The sequence below is a fragment of the Falco punctatus genome, assembly GCF_963210335.1.
Source record: "Falco punctatus genome assembly, chromosome: 6".
In the NCBI taxonomy this organism is placed as follows: Eukaryota; Metazoa; Chordata; class Aves; order Falconiformes; family Falconidae; genus Falco; species Falco punctatus.
In genome coordinates, this window is record NC_137585.1 from 62,801,477 (window position 1) to 62,829,321 (window position 27,845).

The 27,845-nt window shown below is 46.8% G+C and overlaps 1 protein-coding gene across 7 annotated transcripts in view; it reads left to right on the forward strand.

The window, feature by feature from the left end:
• PLXNA4 (plexin A4) overlaps positions 1-27,845 on the forward strand; it is a 470,690-nt gene that overhangs the window by 123,124 nt on the left and 319,721 nt on the right. The window contains exon 4 of one of the 7 annotated variants that reach the window (XM_080393434.1): positions 1-12,567. This exon is cut by the window's left edge and continues 15,791 nt beyond it. The exons of 5 other annotated variants lie outside the window; for them this stretch is intronic. Coding sequence is in view for 1 of the 2 variants with exons in the window: in XM_080393435.1 (XP_080249561.1) it covers positions 17,644-17,781 (138 nt within the window). In the remaining variant the exon portion in view is untranslated. Of the gene's footprint in view, positions 12,568-17,643; positions 18,976-27,845 lie in introns of those variants that run through there. One more of the 7 variants, XM_080393435.1, reaches the window with a different exon arrangement.

The window sequence follows — 27,845 nt, forward strand, 5'->3', positions numbered from 1 at the left end:
CCCCAGTGGGAAGCTTCCTCTGGTCTCCTCCTGAACAGGGAGTCCCTTACGGCTGTCTGAAATGTCCCCCGGAGCATGTGAGGTGGGACTGGGGGGTGCAGGCAGGGTGGACTGAGGAGGAAGCATGTCCTTTCCAAGGCAGGCAGAGCAGGAGTGCCAAATTGATTTGCAAAGGTGGCAGTGCGGCAGATCAGGCTCTGGCAGGCTTTCTGCCCACCCCAGCAGGCCGTGCACCGCCGCTAATCCCTTTCCACGGCACAGCTCACCTCTCTGCTCTCCTCCTCCCCTCTGCCTTTCTGTTCAGCCACTGATTTCCACCCCTCTCCTCTCCTTTCCCCTCTGCAAATTTCACATCTTCTTTTAAGTTTGGCTGGTAATTTCTTCTGCACATAAGAAGGAATTCTGTCCTGTAAATCTCCAGCTTTGCAGGTGACCTGTGCTGGGGGGACAAATCCTGCTCAGCCACTTGTATTATACAACTGTGCATTGCACAAACAGGGGTCGGTAACCAGCAGCTCCCGGGCAGCAGTGTGGATGGGGATAGACACCCCTTTGCCAGTCCCTGCAGGGTGCTGATGAGCACTGCGATGCTTTTTGGAGGAGGGGACTTTAAAATCGTATAGCAGGACCTCCACACATGACACAAAAAATGAGGTTTGAGGGGTCTCTGGTGGACCTCCGGCTCCAATCCCGCAGAATTTCTCATCTGGAAGAGTTTTTTTCAGTTTAAGGGGAGCAACAACAGCCAACAGAAAGAAGCATCCCACTTTCTCCTCCTCTTCCCCAAATAAAAGCATCATCTAAGGAGAAGGAGGCACAAGTCCGCTGTATCCAACAGGACACAGATGCTGGAGCAAAGAGTGGCTGCTCTGTAGCATTTTGAAAACCTCCTTTTAGCCTTGGGCACACGCTGGCACTGTGTTTTCGAGCAGATCTGTAATTTTCCAGTGGATTCTTTTTCAAAACAAGGCAACATGTTTCCATGTCAAAACTTTCTGTGAGGTCTTAGTGATTTTGATGCAGGGCTTTTGTGCTAAAGAAGAGAAAAGTAATGACTGCTTTGTCTTCAGTCAGCGTCATGTAGTTTGACTTTTTAGTGATTTTTTGACTTGCAAGGAGTGTTTTTTTCTGCCATGCTTATTTAAAAGAAAATCAAAGTGAAGTCTCCCAGCTGATGCTACATAAGCCTCCCAGAGTCAATTGCAGGAAATTTCCAAATGTGGTATCTTACCCAATGGAGCAAACACAAGCAGAAGGCCAAATTGGTGGGATTTGGTGTGAATCAGAAGTTGGGGTCCCACATAACTCTGATTTCCAGCTGCAGAATGCTGCAGCTTGGGGTTTCAGACCTAAACTTTACTGCGACTTGGGTGGGGTTTCCAGACTGGGTCCATCCCTGACAGGAGCATCCTGAGTTCCCAGGCAGCAGCAAATCCAGTCCTGCTGGAGCAGTCCTGCTGGAGCTTGTTGTCCTTGAAACCTCAATCCTTGTCAACAATATTTTTTCTCTTGTATTTTCCAGCCTCTTTGCTCCTTTTAGGCTGCAAAAAAACTAGAGGCCAGGCTTGAAGGCATACTGCAGGGAAGGATGTAGGAGTCTAAAACTTGCTAATACATAAAATGTGTCTTTTGGTGTCTGATCCAAAATGTCTCCTCATGTTGATAGAAGTTTTCCCATTGCCTTCAGTGTGTTTCTGCTCACACATCTGATCAAGGCCCTGCTAATTATTCTCCATTATTAACTGCTTGGTTACATTGCTGTATGCCGTTATGTGTGTGTATTTGTTAGCCCAATGATGATGCCAACTGTCTTCCTGCCCTCTGTGTTTCTCGCTGGCTCTGCTCTCACAGGAAAAGCACAGGCTGTAAAGGGATGTGGCAATCTGCTTAATGGAAGTGACACTGCTGGCCCCCGGCCCTCTGGTCACCTCTGTAATTAAACCATAGCGAAGGCCAGTCCTGGCTGGGCAGAAGATCAAGGCAGGTGCAGCAGCCAGAGTCATTTTGGGTGAGTGCTTAAGTGCACTGACCTCCAAATTTGAGGTTGCTGATGGTTTGCTGAGATGTCCCACCCATGTTGACGGCTGGATAGATGTCCTGGCCACCAGCTTGGCTCAGCTTTCCAGGCTACATCAGGGACAGAAAGCCCACCAGGCACAAGCTCTGGCCCGTTGCTGTCTCCAGCAGTTCGTTTCCAGCTCTCAGGTGATGCCCAGACAAGGTTTGGGGTAGCTTGGGCTGGAGTTCATCCCCAGTCAGTAGTTTAGATGCAGCCCCTGTGCTGGTAGGAGTGTGGATATGAACTGCTACTGGTGGCAAGGGAATAAGCTCTTGTAGCTTATTTGCTTATCTACAGATGCAGCCATCCAGTCCTCATGAAAACTTGGTGGCAGAAGGGTCTAGATCTGCCCTTCTCTTTGCCAGCAACTTACTCAAAAACCTGCTGGGATCAGATGTAAAACCCACAAGGTCTGGCCATTCTTGTGCAGTTTACTCATCATCTGGATGTTCCTCTCGTAAGTGAATGAAGTGCCCTCTCCCTACAGCATTGTCTGAGACTTAACTCAGGCTTGGCCAGAGGTCTGTTGCACGAACACTTAAAATAACTCCTGCTGTACTGAGCCTCCCATAAAGCATCTGTAATAGTTTAAAAGGGCAATAAAAGAAGCCTCAGAAGCCTTACGAAGCCTGGGAGCTCACTGAATTATCCAGAAAACAGTAAGCGTTTTCTATGGAAAATGTTGTCCTTTTATCCAAAGACTTTAGATGGTTTGGGGTTTTTTAGTTTGTTTGTTTTACTGTCAAAAAACAGATATATGGGGAAAATCGGGCTTTTTGCAAATGGTCCATTTAAAATCCCTGTTCCCCATCCTAATAATGCTTGATGGGAAATTTTCAATTAGCCCTGATCATTATCAACGTTTCTCAAATTAGGGAAACTCCAGCACAGAAGTGTAATCATTTGTTTATGGGCCTTCTGCATGTCAGAAAGCAGATTATGGCTGTCCCCGGGCAATTCCTCATAGCCTGGCCAGTTGCAGTGGGGCTTTTGGGTTTGTTTGAGCTACTGAGCTCTATGCAGGCATATTCTGAATGTGAAGAGACTGTTTGTTCAAGACTAGTTTTAGTTTTTTGTGTCTTTGAAGTGGCAACCCTAAAGATATGGGAATCCAAGCTGTCCTTGCATGAGGATCCTCTGGACATTGAAGGTCTTAGAGATTCCTCCAGGTCTGGCTGGTCTGGTCTCAAATACAGGCAAGGTGGGAAGTCTAGGGTGTTTGGCTTCAGCTTCTCAATCAGACCTTCCTGCTGTGGTCTAGGACCTGGATATAGTTTGGACTTTTAAATTAAGCTTTGAAATTAGAAGAGAATGTGTAGCTAGCCCTGCCAGCTCACTCGGTCAGACTGGGTGCAGCAGATCTCTGGCCATGTTGTTGTGTGTGGTCCTCTCTAGTTCAAGTGGCACCAGCATTTTAGCCACATCTTCACAGCTGACAAACCTACCTTCTGTCCCCAGGTCACCCTTTCTTGCAGTTGATGCCCTTACATCCATAAAGCTGTGTCTTGGTTTAAGTTTGGGGATTGAAAAGCATCACCCTTATTGCTGCTAATATGCTTTTTGGGGCTATGCGGGTGGAAGGGAGGTTGCCATTCTTGTGGATGAAATGGTTCTTCCTTGGGATCTTAAGGCTGCTGTTGTTCCCCCTCTCCATTTTTTGGGGATCCCTTTTCCGCAGGTGCCTCTCTTGGCTCTGCAGTCCTGTGGTTTGATTGATAAGGAGGACATCCCAGCACCACCTCCTTGCACTTCAGTTTTGTCCCAGCTGTTGTGTGTGATGGGACTCATCCCATTCATACATTCACAATGAGCAGCTGATGCTGCTGAATGTCCCTGCACGTTTCTGTATGCTTCACATGACTGATATGTCTAAATAAGTGCTGATTGCTGTGCATGTGCTGGTCACCATGGATCTCCACATCTGCTGGGGGAACTCCCTCCAGCCAAAGATTTAAGCCCCTCATTCTGTCAGACCCTCTCTCATTTATCCATCTCACCATCACTTCCTTGTTCACTGCTTTCCTGGCTATTTGCACCACAATGTCTGAGCCAGTGACTTTTTCCAAAGCAGAGGGAAAAACCCAAACCCTGTTTCTTCTTTATGGCCCATGTGGAACTCCGCAGCAGCTTTGATTTAAACCATAACATTTGGCAGGTGATTGTCCATAAAATATCCTAATCACTGATAGAGTTTTAAATTAAACTTGTAATGAGATCTTTTTTTCTTTCTTCATCCTTTTTTTTTTTTGTTTGTTTTTTTGAGTACAAGGGAAAATAAAGTACAAACAATTGGATTGCAGTTACAGAGCTGGATTCAGCATTGTTTAATAAAGCTCATGCTTTATTAATTGTGAGAACACTGCTACCCCTCATAGGTGTAGAGCTGGCTGTGAGTCCCTGGGGAACCTCATCTGTTTGTGTTTGCAGGGAGAGACATGGCAGGGTTGTTTGGACAGATCCTGAGATGCGCTAATTGGAAGTTAAAGATCCACTTTCTGGCACGAGACGGGAATGCATTAGAGCGGGGAGCACTTTCTAATGCTTTGACTTTTTAAAAGCACATGCTGCATTAAAGCCCATGGTGTTTCTTTGATCCATGCCACCAAAATAATTCCAGGGACAAACACAAATGAGGGATAATAACTAATTTAACTGGAATTATTGGAAAGCGACACTGCAGAAGATTAGAATTTCCAGAGCAGACTGTAATTGCTGGGAGATTGGGGTCTGATGCCTGTTTATCTATTCTATTAATGTCTCTCTGCATCTGTCCTTCTACTCGATCAGCTGCCCATTAGCCATCATTTAGCTACTGTTCCTGTCTTTTCTGCCTTCGGTGTCTCACCCTTTCTGTCTGCTTGTTAGCTAGAACAGATGTAAGAAAATTGCATTCTGCACAGAAGGTAAATGTGAGCTCTAATGGGCCAGATTTTGATTTTGTATGTTCTGGTGTAACTTTGCAGAAGTAAGAGAAACTCTTCTGGGTGTAGAGTAGCACACCCAACTTGGGCCCTCACCACCAAGATGCTGTGCACTACCTGTTAAAACCTTCCCTACAGGGCACTGGTAGATGCGTGAGATCCCAGGGCTAGGTTTGAAGTCATCAGGATCCTTATTGCCATGGTGTCCCTTTCTGGGGAAGCACCTTCCCTCCTCTAGCTGTCTCTTTCCTATTTTTCCAGCCTCTTCTTGTGAGCCTGATTCTGTGTTCAAGTGTTCTTTGTAGGGGAATGCCGAGGGATTAAGGGCCAAGACAGGTCCAGATTGCCCATGGTGTGATTACTACATCTCTGGGACATCTCCCATCCCTCTACTTGGTATTTGCTCTTCTAATCTACCCTGGGCTGTTCATTTAGACTCCATTTACCTATTCACTGTTGATTTTGCATATTAAAATCTCTGCCCATCTTTACTTAGCTAACGGGGATATTCATTTGATCTCATTTTGTAATGGGACATTAATTAGACTTTTATAATAGGATGCCTTTGGAATCACATGTTGCATCCACAAGAGGCCTTAGTACTTATATTTTATTCTTGTGGAAAGCAAAGGAATTAGACATGTTTTCATTCTGGTCTTGAAGACTGTCCATCAGACTCACAAAACACAAGGTACATCTAACGAGTGGGGCAGTACATCTTCCTGTCTGTCATAAAAAAGCTTCCTCAAGTCAATCAAGGGAGAGCACACATACTATGTGGGGAATAATGAAATGAAATTAAGAAGATATATTGATGTGTCTGTGTAAACTGAAGAAAACACAGGCCCTGGGGACCTCTGGGAATTTTGCGCTTGAGTATTCTTTAAGCTTCCATGGATTTTTGTCCACGTATTGAAAGTGTTGTTAACCCCTGAGGAAATTTAGTGCCCAGGATCAATGAACGTAACACACAGATGCCTAATAATAGAAAATGGGATTGACGTGTTCCTCTGGTAAAATCACCCCAGCAGTTAATTCTGCTGCCACAACAAGCACGCCAATAAGATTTCCTGCTGATTCATGGAAGGATTTGGGGATACAGCATGGCATCTGGGAAGACAGACGAGTTGGGTTTGCCTCAGCTCTGCAGTCCCAGGAATGTTGGAAAAGGTGGAAATTTAACTCCAGCAAAGAGTATATGTTTTTCAGAATAGTTTTGGGCACTGAATGAGAGACAGCACAATGCAGCACATTGGCATCCCACTTTCAAAGGGCTGTAAGATATTCCCCAAAGGCCCCATAGCCCCCAACCTCTCACCTCCCTCCCAGCTGTTCCTGGCTGCTTTGGGGCATATTGATGGGCTTCCTGATCATTTCTATGTTATAAGACAGAAAGAAATTTTTCACCACATTTCAGTTCCTTCTGGATCTGACCTTACGCTGATTTTGGAATATGAGAAATGCAACCTAGGATTTCTAGCTTTTCAGGAATGACAGGCTCTGAGAAGTAATAAAAGGTATTTTTCTTTGCCTGAGTCTTGTATGGTGGCACTGAGGCTGTGTGTGAAAGGAAGAGACATCAGTTTTGGGGGAGATGGCATTTGAGATGCTCTCTGTTCTGCAGTAAAACATCCTACATGATGGAATCTTTGGAAGGTGAGCTGGTACCCCATCCAGTCTTAACATATCATGGTCATCTCTGTCCTGCTTAGAGTTGATGTAATTGCCTGTGGCTGTGGGTTTCTTTGAAGGTAGGGAGTTGTCTCATGCAGGTAGATGCTGTGGCACTGCAGATCTCTCCTGCTTCCCTGCCAGGGCCCACCTGGTTGGTCTGAGCTGGGATTTGCCTCCTGTATGCGTCTAGCACACTGAGTCACAAAGCAGGAGTGAAAGCAGGACTGCACTGAGCTGGTGTAGCCCATTTTTGGGTCCTACACTCAGGGGTTCCTTCTTCTCCATGCCACATAAGCAGACGGTGGGGTTGGGATTAAGTTTGAGAGAAAATGTTTGGCAAACTTAACATAAGGATGCTGGTCTTGTTTATATCTCTGTGACCTCTCCATCAGTGACATGTCCTTCCAGTTGCCTTGAATGAACTCCATCCAGTTGGGCAGCATCGTGTCTGATGATACGGTAGGATCTGGTGCAGGCAATCCCATTGCCCATGTGTTTGTGTAAAGCCACGTTGTTACCTCCCTGCTGTTCACTGGGAAGTTTCTCTGAAAGCTGAATGCTGGCACTGATTTCACTTGGTCTGGATTTTTCTAATGCATTTACTTGCAGAGAAAAGCCAGGCACCCCAATTTGAGCCCAGAGCAGGAAGCTTTACCTTTAACTTTGAGCTACCAACCCATGCAGGAGCCCCAGAGCCAGTAACTCAAAGCCAGAGAAGGGAGAAGTGATGGAGATTTCCTGATGCTGCTTCCCTGACCAGGGAGATTTTGCACTGCTACCTTTCATAGAATCATAGAATGGTTTGGGTTGGAAGGGGTCTTTAAAGACTACCTAGTCCAACCCTCCTGCAATGAGCAGGGAAATCTTCAACTAGATCAGGTCACTCACAGCCACGTCCAACCTGACCTTGAACATTTCCAGGGATGAGGTTTCTACCACCTCTCTGGGCAACCCGTTCCACTGTTTCACCAACCCTGTTGTAAAAAAATTATTCCTTATATATAAGTTTCACGTGCCTGAACTCTTTGGTGTTTGTTCAGTGGTTGTCCTTGTTTTGAAGTCAATCCTCTTTTTTCTTCCGTAAACTTTGAGCTCATGGAGGCAATCAGCTGTTTGCTGCTAGGTTGCAGCAAGCCGTACAACGTACAACCTGCTGGAGCCAGGTTGCATCTGAGAAATTTGAGTCTGGATCTAAATTTCAGATGGTCACAGATTTCAGCGCAGTCTGGATCTGACTCTTCAGTTCTTCCCCTTCATGGGAGGTGCATCCTTAATCTCCTCTCTTCCTCAGCCCTTTCCAGACATAGGGATTTTGGGGTTGTGGATCAGACCCATCTCTGTGTCTCTAAATAACAATAAGGGGATTATCCTGCTTGGGGGGTGGGGGGTGGAGGGAGGAGTGGGCTCTGCAGGAGACTCTCTGGGACCCATATGTTGGGTAGATGGTTAATTTTTGCAGTCGGGCAAAGACCAGCAATCTGCCTGGTGCTGAGGCTGCTAGGATGCTGTCTCGCTGGGTGCCCCAGATTCCGTCCTGCCCTTAGTTTATTAAGGAACAGGAAGGAAATTGCTGACGGTGCCTACTGCACTGAGGAGGGGGGAGAGACGGGGGGTGTCTGTGCAAGTCTATTACATCTGGGCTTCTTTCCAGCATGAATAAAAATGTTCTGTGTGTCCGGAGTTATCAACATATTCTTTTTTATTCCTGTCAATTAATCTAATCTGAATGAGACGCTGCTGTTCCCAGAATAATAGCCTTGGATGTATGGTCTTATTTCTCATCTGCTTTGTGGACTAGACTCCGATGTTGTTGGCCCAGGAATCACGTTGTTGATTTACTCCGAGCTGAATCAAGCCTTCTGTGACCAAAGCACTGACAGCCTCGATGAAGTAGCTCACTCATGAGAGCAGGCAGTGTTGTTATGGAGGGAGCATCGTAGCCCTGTCCTGTTTCAGATGGTGGCTCTCCTGCCTGTGCTTCTGCCTCTAACCCTGTCGTGGCTCTAGGCACCTCCTGCCCTTCTCCCTGTACTGTTTATGTTTCCTTCCTACAGATGAAAGGCAGAGAAGCAAACCGCACAAATGTTATATTGTTCATGGCTTATTGAACAATTAGTTTCAGCTCAGGGTCTAATCTTCCGGCATTTCTTTTCTTCCCTTTGTATGCCATGCATGTCTTGGAAACTTGGTGGCCACGGGATTTGTGTGGCACTGATGGAGGGGCTCAGGACTTGGCTCAGAGGGATCCTGTGCCCAGAGCAAAGCAGGTGTGAACTGCTCTGGCTGCTCAGAGAGGAGGATAATTTGGGACTGTAAACAAAATTGAAGAAAAAACGTTATGAAAACCAATTGTATGGTAATGCCTCCTGCTCAGGGTTGGATATGTCCCTCTGGCATTCATCTTCCCGAGGTCTCTTCATCAGCTGGCTGAGGTTTTCAAACTCTGAAATCCTTTTCAAGGCTCTCCATGGTTCTGTCAGCTGGTGGGCTGTGTCAGGAGGGCAGCAATCTGCTGGTGCATGGCTCCCTGCAAAGCCAGGAGGGCGAAGGGGGCCCGGTGGGCACCAGGATGTGTCTGCAGAGCGGGATGGAGCCAGCGCTCAGCTCCCGGCACCAGTGCGGGGCTGCACGTGCTCTTTGCTGTCTCCTGAATGAGATTCTGCTGTGTGCCGGGACCTGGTGTGTTTGTGTGTCTGGGAGGAGGAAGCGGTCACACATTATCTCTGCACCCGCATCCCAACACCATCGCATGGTTTGGGGCAGTTGGAGCAGGCTGGCTGTGCGTGGGGTGACCCACAGCCATGAGTCCTTGCTCATGGGGGCAGGAGAGTAGGACTGTGCCTCCTTTCATGCCCAGAGTCTTGCTCATTTGGGCTCTGCTCCCATCTAACTTCAACCTGCCATGTTTTCCATCCCCAGGGCTCGTGACACTGTTGTTTGTTTAGGGTTTTTCCAACAGTTGTAGCAATTCCTGACCTCTCCCTATGTAAGCTTGCACATGGATATATCAGTCCTTCTCACACCCATTCACTCAGAAGTTTCACACTCCTGTGCATTCACAGCAGAGCTTTTTGCATGTGATTTTTTCTTCCACATTTGGGCTCCTCCTGCCCTCCCTACTTGAGTTCAGCTATCTTGATACTGTTCACTACTCCATACGGAGGGTTCAGTTCACGTGACCGCCCCATTAGCTGCTCTAACTAAAGCCTCAGGCAAATAGTCATTGAGGATTTATTTTTATTAAAAAAAAAAAAAGTCGGATTAAGTATTCTGATGAACAAGAATAACATTAGCAGCTGTGCCTGCTCAGCCGACATGATCCCATCCCTCGTATCATAAGCTGATTGCCTGTATGGGTCAGTAAGTTGTCCTGGCAGCCCCTCTCCGATAACGCTCTGCACATTGTTTTCATAATGCATGAGTTGTCTGGGGAGGGCTGCAGTACCTGGGGAGGCTTCACGGGTGCAGAAATTCCTCTTCAGATGCCTTTGAGTGTCAAGTTGAACACACCTTAGGGCCATAGTTGCAAGAGATCACATTGTAAACTTCCCATGTGCGGCCAGTTTCTCATCCCCACAGCACAGAAGCATCCCCAGCCCTTCTGGTTGAAGTCCCTGGAGGGCATGATGGAGGGACTGGGGAAGCTCAGCTCAGGCTTCACGTGGTGGGAAGAGATGACCTGGGGCTTTCTACTCGTAGAAGGTGAAGCTCTGACCTGGGTGAGAGCTGGCTTTGGTGGCTGCAAGGGATGCACCAGCGGCTGCTGGAGGGGAACGGGTGGCAACAAAAGGTGCTCTCACTCACCGGAGCAGGGCCATGCCATGCTCTGTCACCATCTGACATGGCGCCGAGCAGTTTGCTGGGGTCGCTCCTGTTGCAAGGTGCTCAGTTATTACTTGAAGCAGTGCCAGCCTGGGAGTAAATCCCTTCCTCTACCTCTATAGCACCCAGAATTAGGGCTGCTCTGTGCATGGGTTTCTTTCCCCTGGTGAGCAGTCTCCGGGCCCACGCTCTCCCTGCCAGCTGGCAGCCAGCGCTTGTGTTCTAACGTTCATATTAATGATATCAACAGTAACCTTAAATCTTGCTAATGCTAAACCCTGAGCTGGCATCGAGCTAGTGACTAGCTTCTGCTTCACAAGGGCTTGCCAAAAGCTGTGGGATGCCCTTTGAAGATAGGGAAGCAAGTGCCATAAAATTATGCAGCCTCATCAGTGGTATTATTATTTGTTCTTCGCAAACATCTGAGACTTTTCATTATGCTCCCCCCTGCTACCCCCCAAATCCCATGCCCAAAACCAGCAGCAGCTTTCAGGAACCCATAATCAGAGGCACTGTTCAGTGGCCCCAAACTACGAGTGAGCATCCGGGGAGATGCATTCTTTTCCCCTTCCAAGATGCATCTTTCCAGGAGGGCAATGTGTACATCAGGAGCTGCTGTGCCACGGAGCTCTACTGCCAAGAGATAAATCACAGTGTGGACATAAAGGCTGGCAGAGAGGAGCATCCCACTGGGATGCCAGCCCTTGGGAGCTGGTCACTAGAGACAGAGGAGAAAGCCCAGTTTTCCAGGCCAACTGGAAAGAGGTCTGTACCCTGCAGGTCCTGCCCTGAAGTGTGGGAAGGTGGATGAGGTATTGCTGGCTTGCTGTGGTCCTCCACTCTCTTATTTCTGTTGTTTAAGGACTGGTTTTGCCAAGGAGAACACTCACTCACTGGAAGCAAGCACCATGCTGCAGAGCCTGGTGGGGAGCAGCAGAGACACTGCTGAGCCACACTGTCCTGCAAGGGGCTGGTGAAACTTCATTGTTCTCTGCCCAAAAGACAGGACCCATATCCTCATCTATGGCTTCTAGCTGAAAATCTGGGTTGGTTTTTTTTTGCTTTTGGAGGATTTTGTTAGTAGTCTTTTACAGTGTGTAAAGGCATGACTGTGCCTTCTGTCCATCTGTCTTCTGGGCTTTTCTCTGTGGCTTACCCCCAGGATATCTTGCATTATTTTAGGACCTTTGTTTCTGTGCTGCAGACTAAACAAGATATATTTTTTCTCTCTGAAATCTTCTAACCATTTCTAGTGGCTGCAGGATTTTCAGCTGTTTTCTTTCCATGGAGAGGACACTGTCAGAGGATGAAAAGAAGAGTGTATATGTCTTAAGATGATGATGGATGCAGTGGACAGTGTTGTGTGAAGATGTTGGTCTCCCTCCTCTGCAGGGAGAACCCCTTTTCTTCTGAATGAAGAGAGGCAGCTGCTGTGTCCCAACAAAGGAGCGCTTCTCTGGTGCTTTGGGGAATTGTTCCACAAACATTTCTTGGTCCTCTTGGTCACTTGTGAACAAGTCCCATGTAAGCGTCATGATCTGTGAGCCTAGAGTTGACTAGACTTTGACAGGCAGCATAAAGAGGGGCTGTCCCAGCCTGGGGGAAGTATCCCATATCCAACATAGTCAGTAGGAGATGCTTATGGGAATTGGATAAGAGCCTAGACCCTCAGTTTCAATGAAGAAGATGAAGAATTCATGCAAGAAGTTGTGTTGGGATTGTCATGTTGAATTGCTGTGGATGATCTCCCACCCCTGCATGTGTTTAACCCCATTCTGAATCCCTCCCTCTCCCTGGTCCCTCTAGGTCTGTGCTGTCTGTGCCCAAGCTGCACCAGGGCAATACCCGTGCCATATTCTAGCACAGGAGAAAATTGGAAAGAAAAAAATGGGCAGAAAAAGGAGCAAAAGTCCCGCTTCTGACTTGGGAGATTAAATAATTAGCAAATGTGGCAGGAAAGACGACAAAAAACAAGTGCAATGATTCATGTTTTATGTCTCCTACGGTACAGAACACTTTAAAGTGTCAGACAGCATGACAGTCACTCTTTAAACCAATTAAAGTTTTATAATAAATAGAAGCTTTTTTTTTTTTTTAAAAAAAATATATCTCTCTCCATGTGGTGGTGATGTAGTTCGCTGTAGAGAACTTGGTGATGCATTTGCTAGAAATCCACAAACAAATGGGTACAGAGGTACAGAGGGCTGCTTTTCAAAAGCCTCTTTTATGCCAATTATTTACCTTCCTTAAATTCAGCTCCAGTGGGGAAAGTAGCTGTAATAATATCGTGTTTTTTCATTGTGCTTTTCATTCAAGGAGATTACAGCCAATAACCTGGAGAGGGTAGGGAGAAGTGCTCTTTTTTAATGGTTGGGCAAGGTGCTTCAAGAGGTTGAAGATTGGCAGAGCAATACGTGAGCAGGGAGCAGATTTTGGGACCTCCATTGCCAGGGAATTCATTTGGAGAACACAGCTTGCTCTAAGCTCTGCAGGTGAAGGTGGGCTTGGAGGTCAGATGGGGGTCCAATTAAGTGAAGCAGGGTCATTTTGGGGGCCAGGAGAGCAAAGGCTGCAAGATGCAAGAGCAAATGAGCTGGAATCTATTTCCTTTGTGCACCATCTCCCGGGGGAGACTAATGTTTACTGGCCTTTAGGACTGGCAATGTTGGAAGATGTTGTAAATTGGGAGCAGCTCTGGTGGAGGCCGTACCGAGGGGGCAATGGGGACTATGAGTATTATAGCCCTTTTTCCTTCACCTCTAAGTTTCCCTATAGGTAAAATGGGCATGAGAAATGGAGCTGCTTGCATGGGACTCATTTTGCCACACTCCTCTTTGGCTGTTTCACAGCTCATTGCTGGTTTGTCTTCGTATTAATGGTGCTTCTTGACAAAGAAACGGGATTTCCCACCACTCCAGACCCTGGGGTAATTTCAGGTTCACAGCTTTGAACAGAGATCTTGCTTTAACCAAGTCCAGGGAAGAAGCTATGAATGTGACTTCTCTTTCAGCCACGACGGCCTCTTCATCCTCCTCTTTTTCCATTTACTTTCCCATCAGCAGCGCTTGTTTTTATGCATCTTTATCTCACACACATGAAGATACACCTCCAACCAATTGAAATTATAATCCAATTAACATTAAAAGAAAATGAAAGGACATGAAATTGGAGGTCCCCCTTGCTGTAGCCACCAGTCCCCCTTGGCTGAAATATCTCTGTGAACCTCATCAGACTGTGATTCCCTGAGCAGCATCACTTTTATGTTTTGGAGTGGGCACCTCAGATGTACAAAAAAAGCTTCTTTGTCAGATATCTCCCCAGCTTTATTTGGAAGAGTGATAAAATTATTCCATAGCCTTCCTGCCAGAGGGGAGTTGGAGGAGTGGTGTTCCCGCTATTAGGCAAAGATCCCTTTAATTGGACAGGGTGAATATTCACTCTTTAATAACGACGGGGCTCTAATCCTTCCTTATGTGGCTGCAGTCCCCCTCCCGAATGGTTTTTAATGACCCGTTGTCTAGATCATTAATATCACAAGTGCTGACACTGGTAGGAAATACAACAATCAAAGGGAGACCCTGAGAGGTCCGGGAGCAACAACAGTTTCCATCTCCCCTTTGTTGTGGAGAAGCCGAGCGGGTGCTCTGCAAAACCAAATTGGCAGCAAGATTTTGGCCTCCTGCGGTGGGCAAGGGGAGGGTTAACTCTGGCAAATTGCAGAAGCTCAATTAGTTCAATTAGGAGCTTGAAAACTAAAGCAGCTCTTCCTGAATGCCTGTCTAGGACTGTAGGCTCTGCCTGCAGGCTCAGCAGCACTCCCACACTGCCCCATTCCCTGGGGCTTGCAGCTTTTGAGGGCAGCCTATGTTAAAGGAGAAGGTCAGATTCCCACTGTCTTTACTCCATCCTGGGCTGGAGGCACTCTGTAGAAATCCATGATGTTACTCCAGCATATTCTTGGAGGAAGAATCTGGTCCAGAGAGTCCCAACTAAGAGAGATTTCATAAATGGATCAGAAAAAAAATGGTTAAATCCTTTTTTATTTCCTTCATTTTCCCAACGTTCTTTTGAGTGCCTTCCCAATAGTGCATGAGCAATAAGCACCAGTCACATCCATCCATACCCAACTGTAATTTTTCTGCCGTGTGACAGCAGCTGCCTTTTGATAGTCTCAGAAGAAGAAGGGGGTATTAACATAACAAATCTGCGGCTGGCTACAGAGTGCCAGCGTTGCTGGCATGTCACAGAATGTGTACGTTGAGTGCTACTAAGTTCCCATTGCTCTAAAACCACCCTTTGTATTAAGAGTTAATGAATTGCTACCTGACAAATTAACTGGCTGCTGCAAGGAGCTGGTGTTGGCACTGCCCTTCTCTTCCTCCTCCTGTGGCATACTGCATTTTGCAACTTTTAGCCTCATGCTGTAGATCTTGGGAAATGCTTCGCGGTGACCATGCGTCATGGTGTGTGTTGTAGATGTTCTGCAGACCCCTTGCATTAAAGGTGGATGTGACCAACACGATCTTTTTGGATATTTTTAGGATTGAAATGGGAGGTTTTGTTTGTGTGGTGGTGGGTGGTCCCTTGCTCTTCTGAGTCTATACCTGCAGCATCCCTGAACCGTCATGCTCTGATTTTGTGTGTGGTCCAAGCAGCATGACCCACTACAGAAAAAAAACTGACCCCAAACTCCCAGCCACTTGTTCTCACGTCATTGCATCCCCCTCGTACTGCTCATCCAGCTAGATCACCAATGGGTTTGGAAAAATGCAGGGGCTGAAGTAATACACTTATTTTTCACCAGCTCAGTTTCCAGCTGGATCAGGTTCGCTGCATGGCATTGTGGGCGCAGATTTGTGCTGACACAAGGGAAAGGTGGCAAAGGGATGGGAGTGGGCAACCAAGGCTGGGAAAGGGCACAGGGGAGGGGTCTGGTGTACCATGCATTGCTACACCCAGGAGAGAAATGCTGCTCTCCCTGCAGTGGGGTAACAGCCCCGTGGTGCTCTTGACAGCTGTGGATTGGAAGGAGAGACTCACCTCTCTGAGTTACATTGGATGAGTGAAAAGTGTTTGCTTAAGGTAAAATTTAGTGAGAAAGCAGGGGTCAATAACCTCCAAGTCCTGGCTATTCTGGGAATATGAGCTTAATTTTTCCATCCCTTCCCATCTAGTTTATTACCAGGGTGGGCAGCACTCACCAGGGTGCCCCAGGCACCACCTCTCCCTGATGCAGCACAGGACTGAGCTCAGAGCTGTCATCTACTTCCAGTGAGATACAGGATGCCGCTCTGGGGAAAAAATACGTTTACTCCCAAATTTTCTTTTTCTTTCTAAGCTTCCACCTGCCAAATGATTAACTTGCTAGTCCTCTTGCACTGCAGACAGTGTTTCTGCAGCTTTTATTACCTGAGCTGCTCTGGGAGAGGATGTTCTGTACCACTGGTGAACCACACGTCTCTCCAGAACATCTCAAGCGGCCGCCTGTCTCTCCTTTCACTCTCATCCAGGCTGCCTCCTCCAGCCACTGCAGGAAGAGAGGCAGACTCCTCTCGCAAACCACAGAAAGTCTCTTTATTTCCCACCCCTATCAGTCCTTTTCAGATTCATATGGCTGGCACCACTCTGGTACATGTTGATGCAACCCCTTTTGTTAGCCCCAGGTCCCACACTGCTGGCTTAGATGCCATCTGGAGGCAGCCTGTCTCAGCCTGACAGGGTGATGGATGGTGTCATAGGTGATGTGATGTTGACACCTGCTTATCTTACTATGACCAGTTGCCCCAGCCTCAACACATTCATTAGATCGGCATCTGTTTGCAATAGCTTCTCAACATCTGCTCTCGGTTACCGTGGCATGCACAGAGGTGTGTGGACTGGCAGGCGTGGAGAAGCTGGGATGTTGGAGGAGTTTGGGCTTATAAGGTGTAAGTGTGATGCTGGATTAATTTACAATTACAGTCTCCTCCCACAAGCCCTCTAGCCTTGAAAGAGTTACTCATATTAATGCATCTATTTTCCTGGAAGGTGTGAACCTCCAGGCTGGGCTTTTCCTTTGCTTTGTAAAATCAGAGACACTTCAAGTTGGAATATAGTCCAGATAGCGGGGCCGTGACAGTGCCTAGGGATAGCTCAGTGCTCAGGTGTGTGTGCTTTCTAAAGCTGCAGAAAACAGGCTATGCTGGTTGGATTATCATCTGTTTTCAGGCTGCATTTGCCCTTGCACACATTGCATGAACTCTATGTTCTTGAAAATAAACACATGGGAATTCACATGTACCTTATTGTGGAGCCCAAAATGACACAAGGGACCTTCTCTGTGCAGAATTCAATGAGCTGTTGAGCTGCAGCCTCTAACAACCCACTCTTTCTCAGGGCAGAGATGTAAGACATCTGCATATAACTTTCATACATAGGGAGCATACGAAGGCATGTTCTTTCCTATGTAGAGCTGGAGGCAGTCCTGCATTTATCTGTGGCTCCTGGATTCTGGCAGGCTTCTCCATGATGGAAGGCTCTGAGCATGTCTACTTTGCATGTGTCATACACTAACTGTGTGCAAGCACAGACTTCCCATCAAGGGCTGTTGTGTGGCCAAGAAACCCAGATGCCCACAGCATATGCAAATGGTGGCTGCCTGTGGCAGGCACAGTAAGTCAGATCTGTGTGTATGCACAGGTTGCACGCCTAACTGATAGCCGCATGGAGCATGCGGGATGCTAAGGAGTGACCCAGATCAGCCTAGAAAATGTATATGCACCTTGGGGTCAAAATGGGAATCTAGAAATCCCACTGGCTTGACAGGTATGTTAATGCTGGCATAATTGTTGGAAATCCTAAGAAACGCCACTATGGCTTGCAGTAGTATCACAGCCCTTTTTGACTCCTGCCATCCATAGTATCATAGGGTAGTTTGAGTTGGAAGGGACCTTTATAGGACATCTAGTCCAACCCCCCTGCAATAAGCAGGGATACCTTCCACTAGATCAGGTAGCTCAGAGCCCCATGTTACCTGGCCTTGAATGTTTCCAGGGATGGAGCATCTACCACCTCTCTGGACAATTTGTGCCAGTGTTCACCACCCTCAGTGTAAAAAATTATTCCTTTTATCTAGTCTGAAGAGCTTCTGCCTGTGCAGCTGTGCCTAAATGCTCGCTTTCTCTCCAGTCTGCAGGCATACAAGGGAGAACACGCGTAAGTCCCCAGACTTGCCATCACGGTCCATCTGGGACCCTGGTCCCCAACCATGAGTGGTGGGATCTCCTTGGTAGAAGTGTCTCACGAACGGTGCCTCTCTGGCAATAAGATGAAAGAAGAGAATGGGCCATGCCCCCTAAGAGCCTCTAGCAGCAAAGCTGGTCTTTGGAAGTAGTTATTGTAACTTTCTACAATATATCAAGACTAATAAAAGACCCAACTGCACGAACAGAAGCAGCTTTATGGGCCAGCGGAGACTATTTCTTGACTTGATCTCCTGCAGGCCAGTCTCTCTTTTCTGCCTTTGGTGGCACTTTAATCTTCTCACCTTTTTTGCCAGGCCATATTTAATCATAACCCATCATCAGTGACAGTGTTTGAAAAGCTTCTCAGTCCTGTCTGATTCAGTGCCGAGCACTGTGGATACTGGCAGCAATGTTAAAATGTGTTGGATGAAAGGGATTCTGGGTGATACCCGCTGCGCAAGGGTTAAATTGTACTGATGGGAGGGCATTCACAAACCATCAAGGGCTTGGAGCTGAGCACCCGGCCTGAAAGGTCTCCTTTGTGATGCCAGTGCTGATGCTGTATAGATTAGGCTGCTGAAGCCCTAAGCACTCACCCTAACAATTACCACAAACTAAACCCAGCTCCCCAGTTTTATTGCACTGGCTTTCCCCTTCTCAATGTGTATGCTTTCTTCCAGCTCCCCTGTTCAATCCACCTGATAATTTTCCTCTTGAGCTCCCCTCCCCAACCCCTCTGCTATATACTGTGTCCCATCTTCCCCCACCCCACCATCCTTCCCCTTTCCTTCCCTTTGCAGTCTGACCCTGTAACACGTGGCCATCCCTTCTCTGATGTTGATCTTTCTTTGTCTTCATTCATTCCTGTCTTCCCCCCTCCCACCCACATCCTTCCCCCAATCTGTTTAAGGCTCACTTCTTGTTGCAGACACTATCTGAGCTCTGGAACAGCACATGACACTCCTGGCAGTCATTTTGAGCTTGGCTGCTGTCCCCAAGTTGTCTAAGGCTCTTCTGAGAATGATGAGAAGCTGCTGTGTGCCTTCAAAGTCACAGCTAATTGCATTAGCTCCAGATCATGTAACTCCTGTAGATGACAGCTGCCAAATTTAGGAGCACTAGTGAGGTCTTATAGAGGATGATGGGGATGGTGTGCTGGATTCAGCATAAAGGAAATCCTGGGCGCTGTCAAGGGCATTGGTGGCTGGTTCTTCTATTTTTTATCAAGATGGTTATTCCCTCTTATTCTGCCTTTAGGGGGCTGTCTTTATTATCAACCCATATCAAACCATATTATCAACCATATCAAACCCAGTCCAGTGTTACCCACTGTCCCCACTGAAAACAGCAGCGTACGTAGGAGCATCAGTCTAAACAAAGTTTGCCAGAACAGTGCACACTTAATACTTTCACATGGACCCAAGCTCAATCTCTCCTGTGGCTGGATGAAGCATGTGCCTTCATATGGTCTCAGTGTGCTGCAGTGCAGGTGGCTTGGGACCACTCCTAGAAGGGCTTCCTGATGGCTGTCACAAGGGGTTGTGGAGTAACTGGTGTACCTGTGCATAAATATAGCGCCCTTCAGCTAAAACCACCAGGGCAGTCTGCATGGGTTGCATTGCTTCGTGCCGTTCTCAAACCTGCTTCACCTCACAGTGCAGACACCTCTCATTGTTCTCCGTTTTTCTAGTGGTCTTTGAAAACAAACTGTAATTTCCAAATTATCTCAAAACTCAAAAGACTTGTATCCGAGGCATCTTGGTGTTAAATACTGACTCTGCGACCCTGCTATGCTCATCTCTGGCCCAGTGCTTTTATATTCCTGAATTTGGAGAATTTAGGAAAAACAGGATGAAATTCATCCACCTCCACCAAAAACTTGAGGTGCTTTGGACTAATATAATTGCCCTCTCCATTTCCTTGACACTGAAGCTATAACTGGGTGCTTTTATTCCAGCAGTCAGTCTCACAAGATCAGCCCCTGTGTTTTCCTCCACTGATGGAAGATATTAACAATATCTGAATTTGAGAACGTAGCATTCTCTGGGGATGTCACACAGAAAGGTGCATGTGAGGTGTTATCTTTGTTCTGTAAGATCATCGGTGACTCTTCTGTCTGGAGCATTTCTCTAACATGAGAGCAAAACAAGCATCCACATTGCAACAGGAGATCTCAACTCAGTTCTTGCAGTGCTGAAATAGTCTGTGCAGCTAGAGGGCAAAAATGTCACAGCTGCAGTGATCAGGAATAAGACAGGATTTTATCTTATGAGATCTCATACAGTTCTGTTTCGGTTTATCTCCATACTAGATACAAGTTCACACCCAAGTATCGCAAAATCCTGTGGTTTTATTTGGGCACAGAAGAGATATGAATATTAAGAGGCAAGAATTAAATATAGCTCTTGGCCATCTGATTGCATGGCTTCTATTCTTCCCTGCACTCGTATGGCTCCCTTTGGAGGAGCCCAGAAGAGATCTTGTAGCTGGTTTAGCTCTGGCCCCATGGGAGGACCCAGGAGAACTGGCAAGTCCTGTCCATTTCCAGGTTATCTGAGTTCTCTGGGCTCTGCAAAGCAGGAGGGTTGGTGTGAATGCATGTGAAGGGACATGCTGCTTAGGTGTTTGCACCTCATTTCTATTTGCTCCATTTGAAGACTATAGTGAAAGATGTTTTTCTGTAGGATACTGCACTCCTACAGATGATTTTTGTCTGATACCACAGTTCCTGTTCAATGTTACCATGAGACTGGACTCTGAAAGGTCAGCTTATCTGGTCAGACAGAGAAATTATAAGATGGGAACCATGCACTCAGTCAAAAGACTGGAGTTCATTAATTATTGCTGTGGGTATAGCAGTTGCATCTGCTGGATGGTTGCATCTGCAACCCAGAGAGATTATGGCTGAGATATTCCAAGCGACCTAACAGATTTAAGAGAAATAGGGAAAAAAAGTAAGCAAACCCTTCCTGCTAGTTTGAAGGGAAATTATTTTAAATCCCCTAATCGGCTCTGAGATGAACCTCTAAGCAACATGTTCAAGGTCACAGGGGCAGCCTGTCGCAAGAGGGGTGCTAACCTAGATCTATGGGGCTCCAACCACACAGAATCCTCCGCTCACCTGGCTTAGGGAGCAGGTAATCCCTCTGAGCTATTCTTTCCACTGATGGGGAGAGACCAGAACCGCCCTCCTCCCAGCAGTCCGCAGGGCCATTGCCTCCATGGAAATCATCACCCACTTGTGATCCAGCTGAGAAAAGAAAAGAAAAAACAAAAGAGTCCAAAAGACTAAAACTGAAGAAAGGACATGTAAAAGATTTGCTTAGCTTTCCGTGTAGAAGGTGGGAAGAAAAGCAGCGACTGTCCTGTCGGGACTGAACTGTTCCTTGCTGTGAATACCGCTGTCATGCCTCCCATGTTTTCCAGCCAGACGGCTCAAACCCGTGTTAATCTCCCTTCCACACATAAGCCTTTCCAAATCCCTTGGCTCACAATCTGCAGGTGGTGAGCGATCACCCTGGCTGGAGAAGGAAGAACCGAAGTGTGGATCTTGCAGGGCACAGATGTGAACATCTGACGGTATTTCCCAGGTTTTGCTGCTGAGAACTCCCATGCAGAGCTCTCAGACCGATAATCAAGCACAGTTGCTGCTGCAAGATATAAGTTACTGATGTTGTTTATGCAGAGAGGACCAGGGATATAAATAGCTCGGCAGATACAGTTGTGGAAACCGAGCTCTGGCTGTGGGCTGTGTTTACGTTTGGGGCAGGGGACCGGAATGCTTGGAGGGAAGCATTTCGAAGGTGACTCCCAGTTCTCCTGATGACTAATAGCTGCAAACTGATACAGCAGACTCTTTCCAGCATGAAGCAGACTGAGGGTTGTCAGCGGTGCTCGGAGGTGATGTGAGGTCATTTCATGCCAGGGGGTTTTCAATCAGTGCCTACTGTACTGTCACATGGAGACAGAGCTGTTTAGCATCTATATCAGGCGCTGGGAGGTGAAGCTTGTGTGCTAGATGCTGCCACAGTCTCTTGGTATGTGGGGAAGGTCAGTTAGTGTAGTTTACTCAGCATTAATTCTCCAGAGATATAAGGGAGTCTGTTTACTGTATCCCTTTCTCTTAAGGGTGCTCATGAATGTTTGAAAAGTGCCATGAGATCCTGTTGTATGGAGTGAATCCTCCCAAGCTGGCACTGCCAAATGAATTGCAAACAGGGAGAACCAAAAGTGTAGTTTATAAAGGAGAGGTTTTTAATACGGATTTAAGAAGGGGAGCTGTGACGTGGTTTTGAGCCATGATGGGAAATGTCAGAGGGTTCATTAAGTGTTCAAGACTCAGCTCTTCTCTGGCTACAAACAAGCCTTTGGGATATTGGTGGTGAACCGAATATACCCATTTTGCTCTGAGATCTTTAGGTCTCCCTCTGAGCCAGATCTCACATCTGAAAAGTTTTTCTCATGTGCTCAGATGGCTCAACTTCTGGCTGAGATGGAGCTGTGAAGAAACTGTGAAAGGAAAAGCAAGGTAATGGATCAGTTTAGAAAGAGGCTCATGAAGCAGAGGCAGCATTGCGGGGAGGGAAAGCTCAGTTTGCTTTTCGGGTCAGCTCTGATTTTACTTTACTATCGTCTGGGCTTGGGCAGCCTCCATAAAGACATTACTGTCTTAACCTGGATGTGATTTGTTGATGTCTTGTGTCTTCCAGTGTCATCTGGACCATGTTTAGCTGAATACCTCCAGGGGTTTACATCAAGCTAGAGATTGGTTGGGCAAAGCTTCAGAGAAGTCACATCTTGGTCTTTGATGAGCTGTGCTCAGAAAGGAAATCCCACAGCTTGTAAAACCCCGATACCTTTTGAGAGTGTCACAGTCATGTCATGTGGGCGAGCTGGCAGAGCTGACTAGTATGCCTTGAATCTGCCCAGCCAGCCTCCCCAGGTATGTGGTGCATCTCAAATTGACAGAGGAGGGACATTTTAAAAGGGACAGACCAAACAGATCTGAATGTTGTTGAGTGGGAGGTATGAAGCCTGGGCCAGGAATGGATCAGGAATATGTGTCTTCTGTTGTGAGCCGAACTCAGATTTAGTCTCACATGAACTTTGAAGAAGCCATAAGCAAAATGTAGAGCCTTGCCTGAGCTCAAAGCCTGCCCTTTCTGTCTGTAGGAAGCTGCTTCTAGGCTGGGGCAGATCTAATATTTACCTGACAGCCCTGAAGTCTAGGATTGACTTGATCATTAAATCAAGACTATACCTAAAGATGTAATATAGATACAGGTTTATGCTTCCCATCTCTAATTCCTTAGTGTAGGAAAGGCCCAAGCTTTGGAGAGATAACAGGCCCTGAATCTTGAATTCCACCATCCACTCTCTGTCTTTTTTTTGAATCTTTGCTTCTTTTTCAATGTAGAGTCCCCTTCCTGCTTCACTCCAGACAAAGACACAGAGGTTTCACTGGGCAGTGGCTGTTTCACAGTTAAACAAACAAACAAAAAGAAAAAAAGTATCTCACTTTGCTGCTGTTGCAGAACTAAAACTCAGGAGATGCTGGGTTAGACTGGACTCACATCTGAAATAAGAGCCAGGCTAGAGGCAATGCCATCCTTTTCTTGGTTCTCCATGCTTCTGTGCTGACCTGGACCTGACACTTCCCTCCCTCCCTATGTTTTTCTAATTGCCCTCTTCTCTCTTACTGTAAGAGATTTAGGGACAAATCTTTAACAGCCAGTGTGACTGACTGTTGGCTTCCTTACAATCTGGGAAGGTGGTTAGGACAATGAATCTTCCCTAATTTCTTGTGTGCATCCCTTGCATAGAGTGACTTCTATTCCTGCAGGAACTGCCATGCCTGCAGTGCTGCCTTTGGCTTGCAGTCTGCATTGGCTGCTGTCCAAAGGCTTGCACCAGGTCCAGCATCACTGGGACAAACTGCCAGAAACAATGCTCAGATCTCTCTGGTCTTAAGTTAATTCAGTGCTCTCAATGGATTAATTTCAGAGCTAAAGACAGATACGGAGAACAGTAATTACCTCTCTCCCACACATATCTGTTCCCTGAGACAGCACATGATTTTTGCATTGCAGAAAGTTTCTCAGTGGCTAAACTCCTGCTGTGCTGCATAATGAATTTAAAAAAAAAAAAAAAAAAGAATAAAAAAAAAAAAAAGAAAAAAGAAGAAAAAGGGAAAAAAATGGAAAAAAGAAAGGCAGACATGTTCAGGGCATCATTGTACAGACCAGGAATGAATCAAAATGAGGAGAGAACCTATACCTAGACAGCTGTCTCTAGCTAGAAGTCACTCCATAAAAGCACGTTCCAGTCTGCTTTTCCCGTGTACGTGGGCCCTCTGTATTAAGCAGTGAAGATGTTAATGTGGAGTATTCAGGCACAGTCTGGGCATCCCGGCATGAGACTTGAAGCATGGAGAGAAACTAAAGAAGACGATGGTCTGAGGAGCTCCCAGGGTGGAGGGGATGAGGAGGCTGGCAGCTCAGCTGCTTCCCCCTCAGCTTGCCCTTGGGAAAATCACCCTGCTTTGCTTTCCTGAATACCCTGTGGCCTGAATTCCTCTGCTGGGGTTGGGTTGAGGTACCAGCCTCCCCGTTGGCTATAAAACCACAGCAGATCCCCTGGTGCGTGGCCAGGTGGCCTCGCTGGCCTGACTCCGGGCTGCCTGGAGTGTGAGGTGCTGTTGCAAGCGACTCTTCTTCCAGGCTCACATTCAGGCGGCTGTTTTTAGAAATAAGCAGATGATGTGCTAATTAGAAACAGGGCACAAGCCATTCGGGTTGGCTTCAAGTGTTGCTCCTTTCATCAGGACTCAGACGGTGAGGGAGCTCCCTAGCTGGGGAGCAGAGCGGCTCCCTTTGCTGGGAGGAATAGAAGTCCCACAGATAGAGCTGGGAAAAGAGCACTGGGTCTGGAGGCAAATAAAGGCCACATCATTTTTATCAGCTCTGTGGGAGGTGGAGGAGAAAGCTGGAATTAAGACTTGGTAGCGTAACCCATGGGTAGTGAGAGTACCAGGCTGCACTGTTGGACTTGGTCCTTTACATCAGGGTAGGAAACCTTCTGCCCTTGGACCAGACAGCTGGATGTTTTCGTTTCATAGGACATGGTTTAGTGGTGAGCTTGGTAGTGTTAGGTTAACAGTGAGGTTGGATGATCTGAAGGGTCTTTTCCAACCTAAATGATTCCATTTTTCTGTTCTATACTTCCATGATTCATAGGACCCATCAATGCTCACGTCAACATCTAGCATTAGTGGATGGTGCTGGGGTGTACGTGAATGCGAGGTTTGCCAAAGCTGCTGTTCCATCCTCGGTAAGGGAAGGGCTTCCCGTGTCTGTTTTACATCTCAGTTTTGGCTGTTGAGTTTGACTCTGTCCTCCTGAATTGCTGATGCTACCCAAAGGCAAGCACAGAATAAGTCACAGTGGGGAGGGGGCCCAGACTTACTCTAAATCTTAAGCCTGGATCCTGTTAGTGGCTCCAGACTCACCTCTACTTTGCTTTACATGCTCTGTGGATAAACTGCAAGTTTCCTTTCAAACCTATTACCCTGGTGCCTCTCCTAAGGACTAAATCGCATCATGTTGGAGTGGTCCATCTGGGGGATCCCTGCATATCACAAAAGGAGGAGAAAAGATTTGTTCCAATTCTTGTAATTTTCAGTTGTCTGTCAGCACGGAGAAGTGAAAAACTCTTTGTGGGCTTTGTCTACAGCCCTTTGAAGTCAGTGGGAAACTCCTGTTACATTGGGAGGCTCCAGGCAATGCGCAGAGTAATTTTCTTGCAGCAATATTGGGTGAGTTTTATTTCGATCCTGGAAAGCATCCCCTCCTCCTGTGAAGGCCAGCATCCATCTATCGCTCCCTCCTTCTCCGGCAGTGCCTTTTGCTCTCTCTTTCATATTGGTCATGTGAGTCCTATTAAAGTCTCAGATTTCCCCCAATGGTGCCCGCAGGGGGGGGTCCAAACACACAGTTTTAAGACCTGTGGCTGATAAGAAATTTGTTGGCAGACCCCACAGAGGAAAACGGCTAGAGAGAAATGAATCCCTTATACCCAAGTCTTCTTGGTGAAGGGTTCAACAACGGGATGAGGAGGGGATGGTGGTTCCCACGGGCAGCTTCTGGCAAGAAAGGAAGGGGAACAGAAAGTCGCTGAGGATTGAACACAGTTGTGCCCCTTCATTAGTGCGAATTCATGCAGAGGCCCTTGATTTATCATGTTCCTGATTAAAAAGCAATTACATTTCCATGACAGACTCAGGTAGATAAATTACAAGCAGGTAAGGCAACTTTCCCTTTGCAGCCCAGACCATCGAGCTGGCACCTTTCACAAGTCCCCAGTTCACTTTGCCCTGAACCATGGAGTGGCATGAACTCCACCTGGCCTCTTTCAGACGGGTCATTTGCTCCATCCCCCTCCTCTCCCCAGTGAGCCACACAAACCCTCTTGCCTCCTTGCTTTAAATACTTTTCTGTTGCTCTTTGGGGTAATTTTCCCCCACTCTTGCAGCTTCGAGGTTTCCTGATGGAAAAGATAATAAGTATGTCTGCACTTTCAAATAAAAACCAACAAAAACCAACCCAACCAAACCTGAAAACAATGGAAGGAAATAAAAAAGAAATCTGCATTAGAGAAAAGTGAATTCAAGTTTTCCATGCAGAGCAGCAAGCAGCTCTGCAGCCTTCTCTCTGCCACTGTAATCAGAAAAGCTTTTTTTTTCTTTTTTTTTTTTTTTTTTTTTTTTTTTTTGGTAAGACAGTGTGTATCAGCACTTAAAAAGGGAAAATAAATTATGAGGAGTGGAGCTGGGGGCAGGAATCATCTTCTAGCAAAGGAGAATGAAGCCTGCAGCTCCATTTAGTTAATATGTTTTCACGAAGCGGGTGTGCTTGAGTGTTTTATATGAGCTTCTAAGCTGGCTGACACTGTTTGCAGGGAGTTTCTAGAGGTGGTACCACAGAGAGTAAGTCACTTGGAGAGCAGGTGTTATTTCTAAAACAAAGATTATGGTTTATGGCATTGCAATTACAGTGTTCTTTCTAGCAATGTTATTGCTACTGCTGTTGGCTTCTGCATTCAGGCAATGTTTGGGTTTCATTTCGAAAGAGAAATTGATGATGCAGTTATTATCCCTTTGATGAAATCCCACTCTCATATAAAGGATGCATAAAGTTCTGTTCCCTGAATATATCTGGCGATCAGACAACAGGAGTAAACTTGCTTCTGGATCCTTTTTCTACTTAGCACTTTGCCTAAAAACTTTCCCTCCACCCTTCCAGCTGTCTATGGCGATCCCAGCCTGATTTCTTTATGTTTGTCTCTGGCTTGTCATCAGATCCCCCACGTCTGAATCCATGTTCCTTGCAATAGGGCTGTGTCCCTGGGGCTCCTATTCCTGATTGACTCTGTGCATGGACTTGTTTTGGGCATTGCCTTCTGTTGCTTCTTCTTTCCCCCACCCCCCCACCCCCCACCCCCCGCTAGGGTCCAGAGCAAAAAACAGTCCTCAGGCTTGCCAGATTTAATGAAGTTTTACTCAGCCCTCAGTGCACTATTACTTAGAGAGGCTTCCAGAAGGAAAACTCATAACTGATGTTCACCAGAGCAGATGTTCTTTAGAGAGGGTCACTGTATGCAGACAGAATCTAAAATATCTGTTACTTTGAGGGAGATTTTAAGCCAGGTGTTGTTTTTTATGGACCAATCCTGCTGTCTCCACTTTTATCAGAGTAGCTCCATGCCTGCCAGTTAGCTTGCAGTCTGGGGGTGGGAGGAAAATGCAGTTGGGCTTTGGGCTTTCCAAACCACAGCCATTTGGAGAATATAGATGTGATTCTGGAGTTCTTAGCCCACATCCAAGCAATTGCATCCCACCAGGGTTTGTAAATGCATTGCTTGGAGGGAACAGGAGTGGAAGGACAGGATAGGTAGGTAACAGCCCTGGCACTGCTGCTTGCTGACAGCTTTGAGGAAAGAGCATTTAGTCAGGTCCCCATCTAGTTTGCTTGAAATATCAAGTTCAATAGCACTGTAAATACTCAGGGAAGGACTGCTGTAGCCTGGCTGTACTGGAACTGCAAGAGCTCTCTTGCCAGCAGTCAAATCCCCACAGCTTCCAGGAGTTTT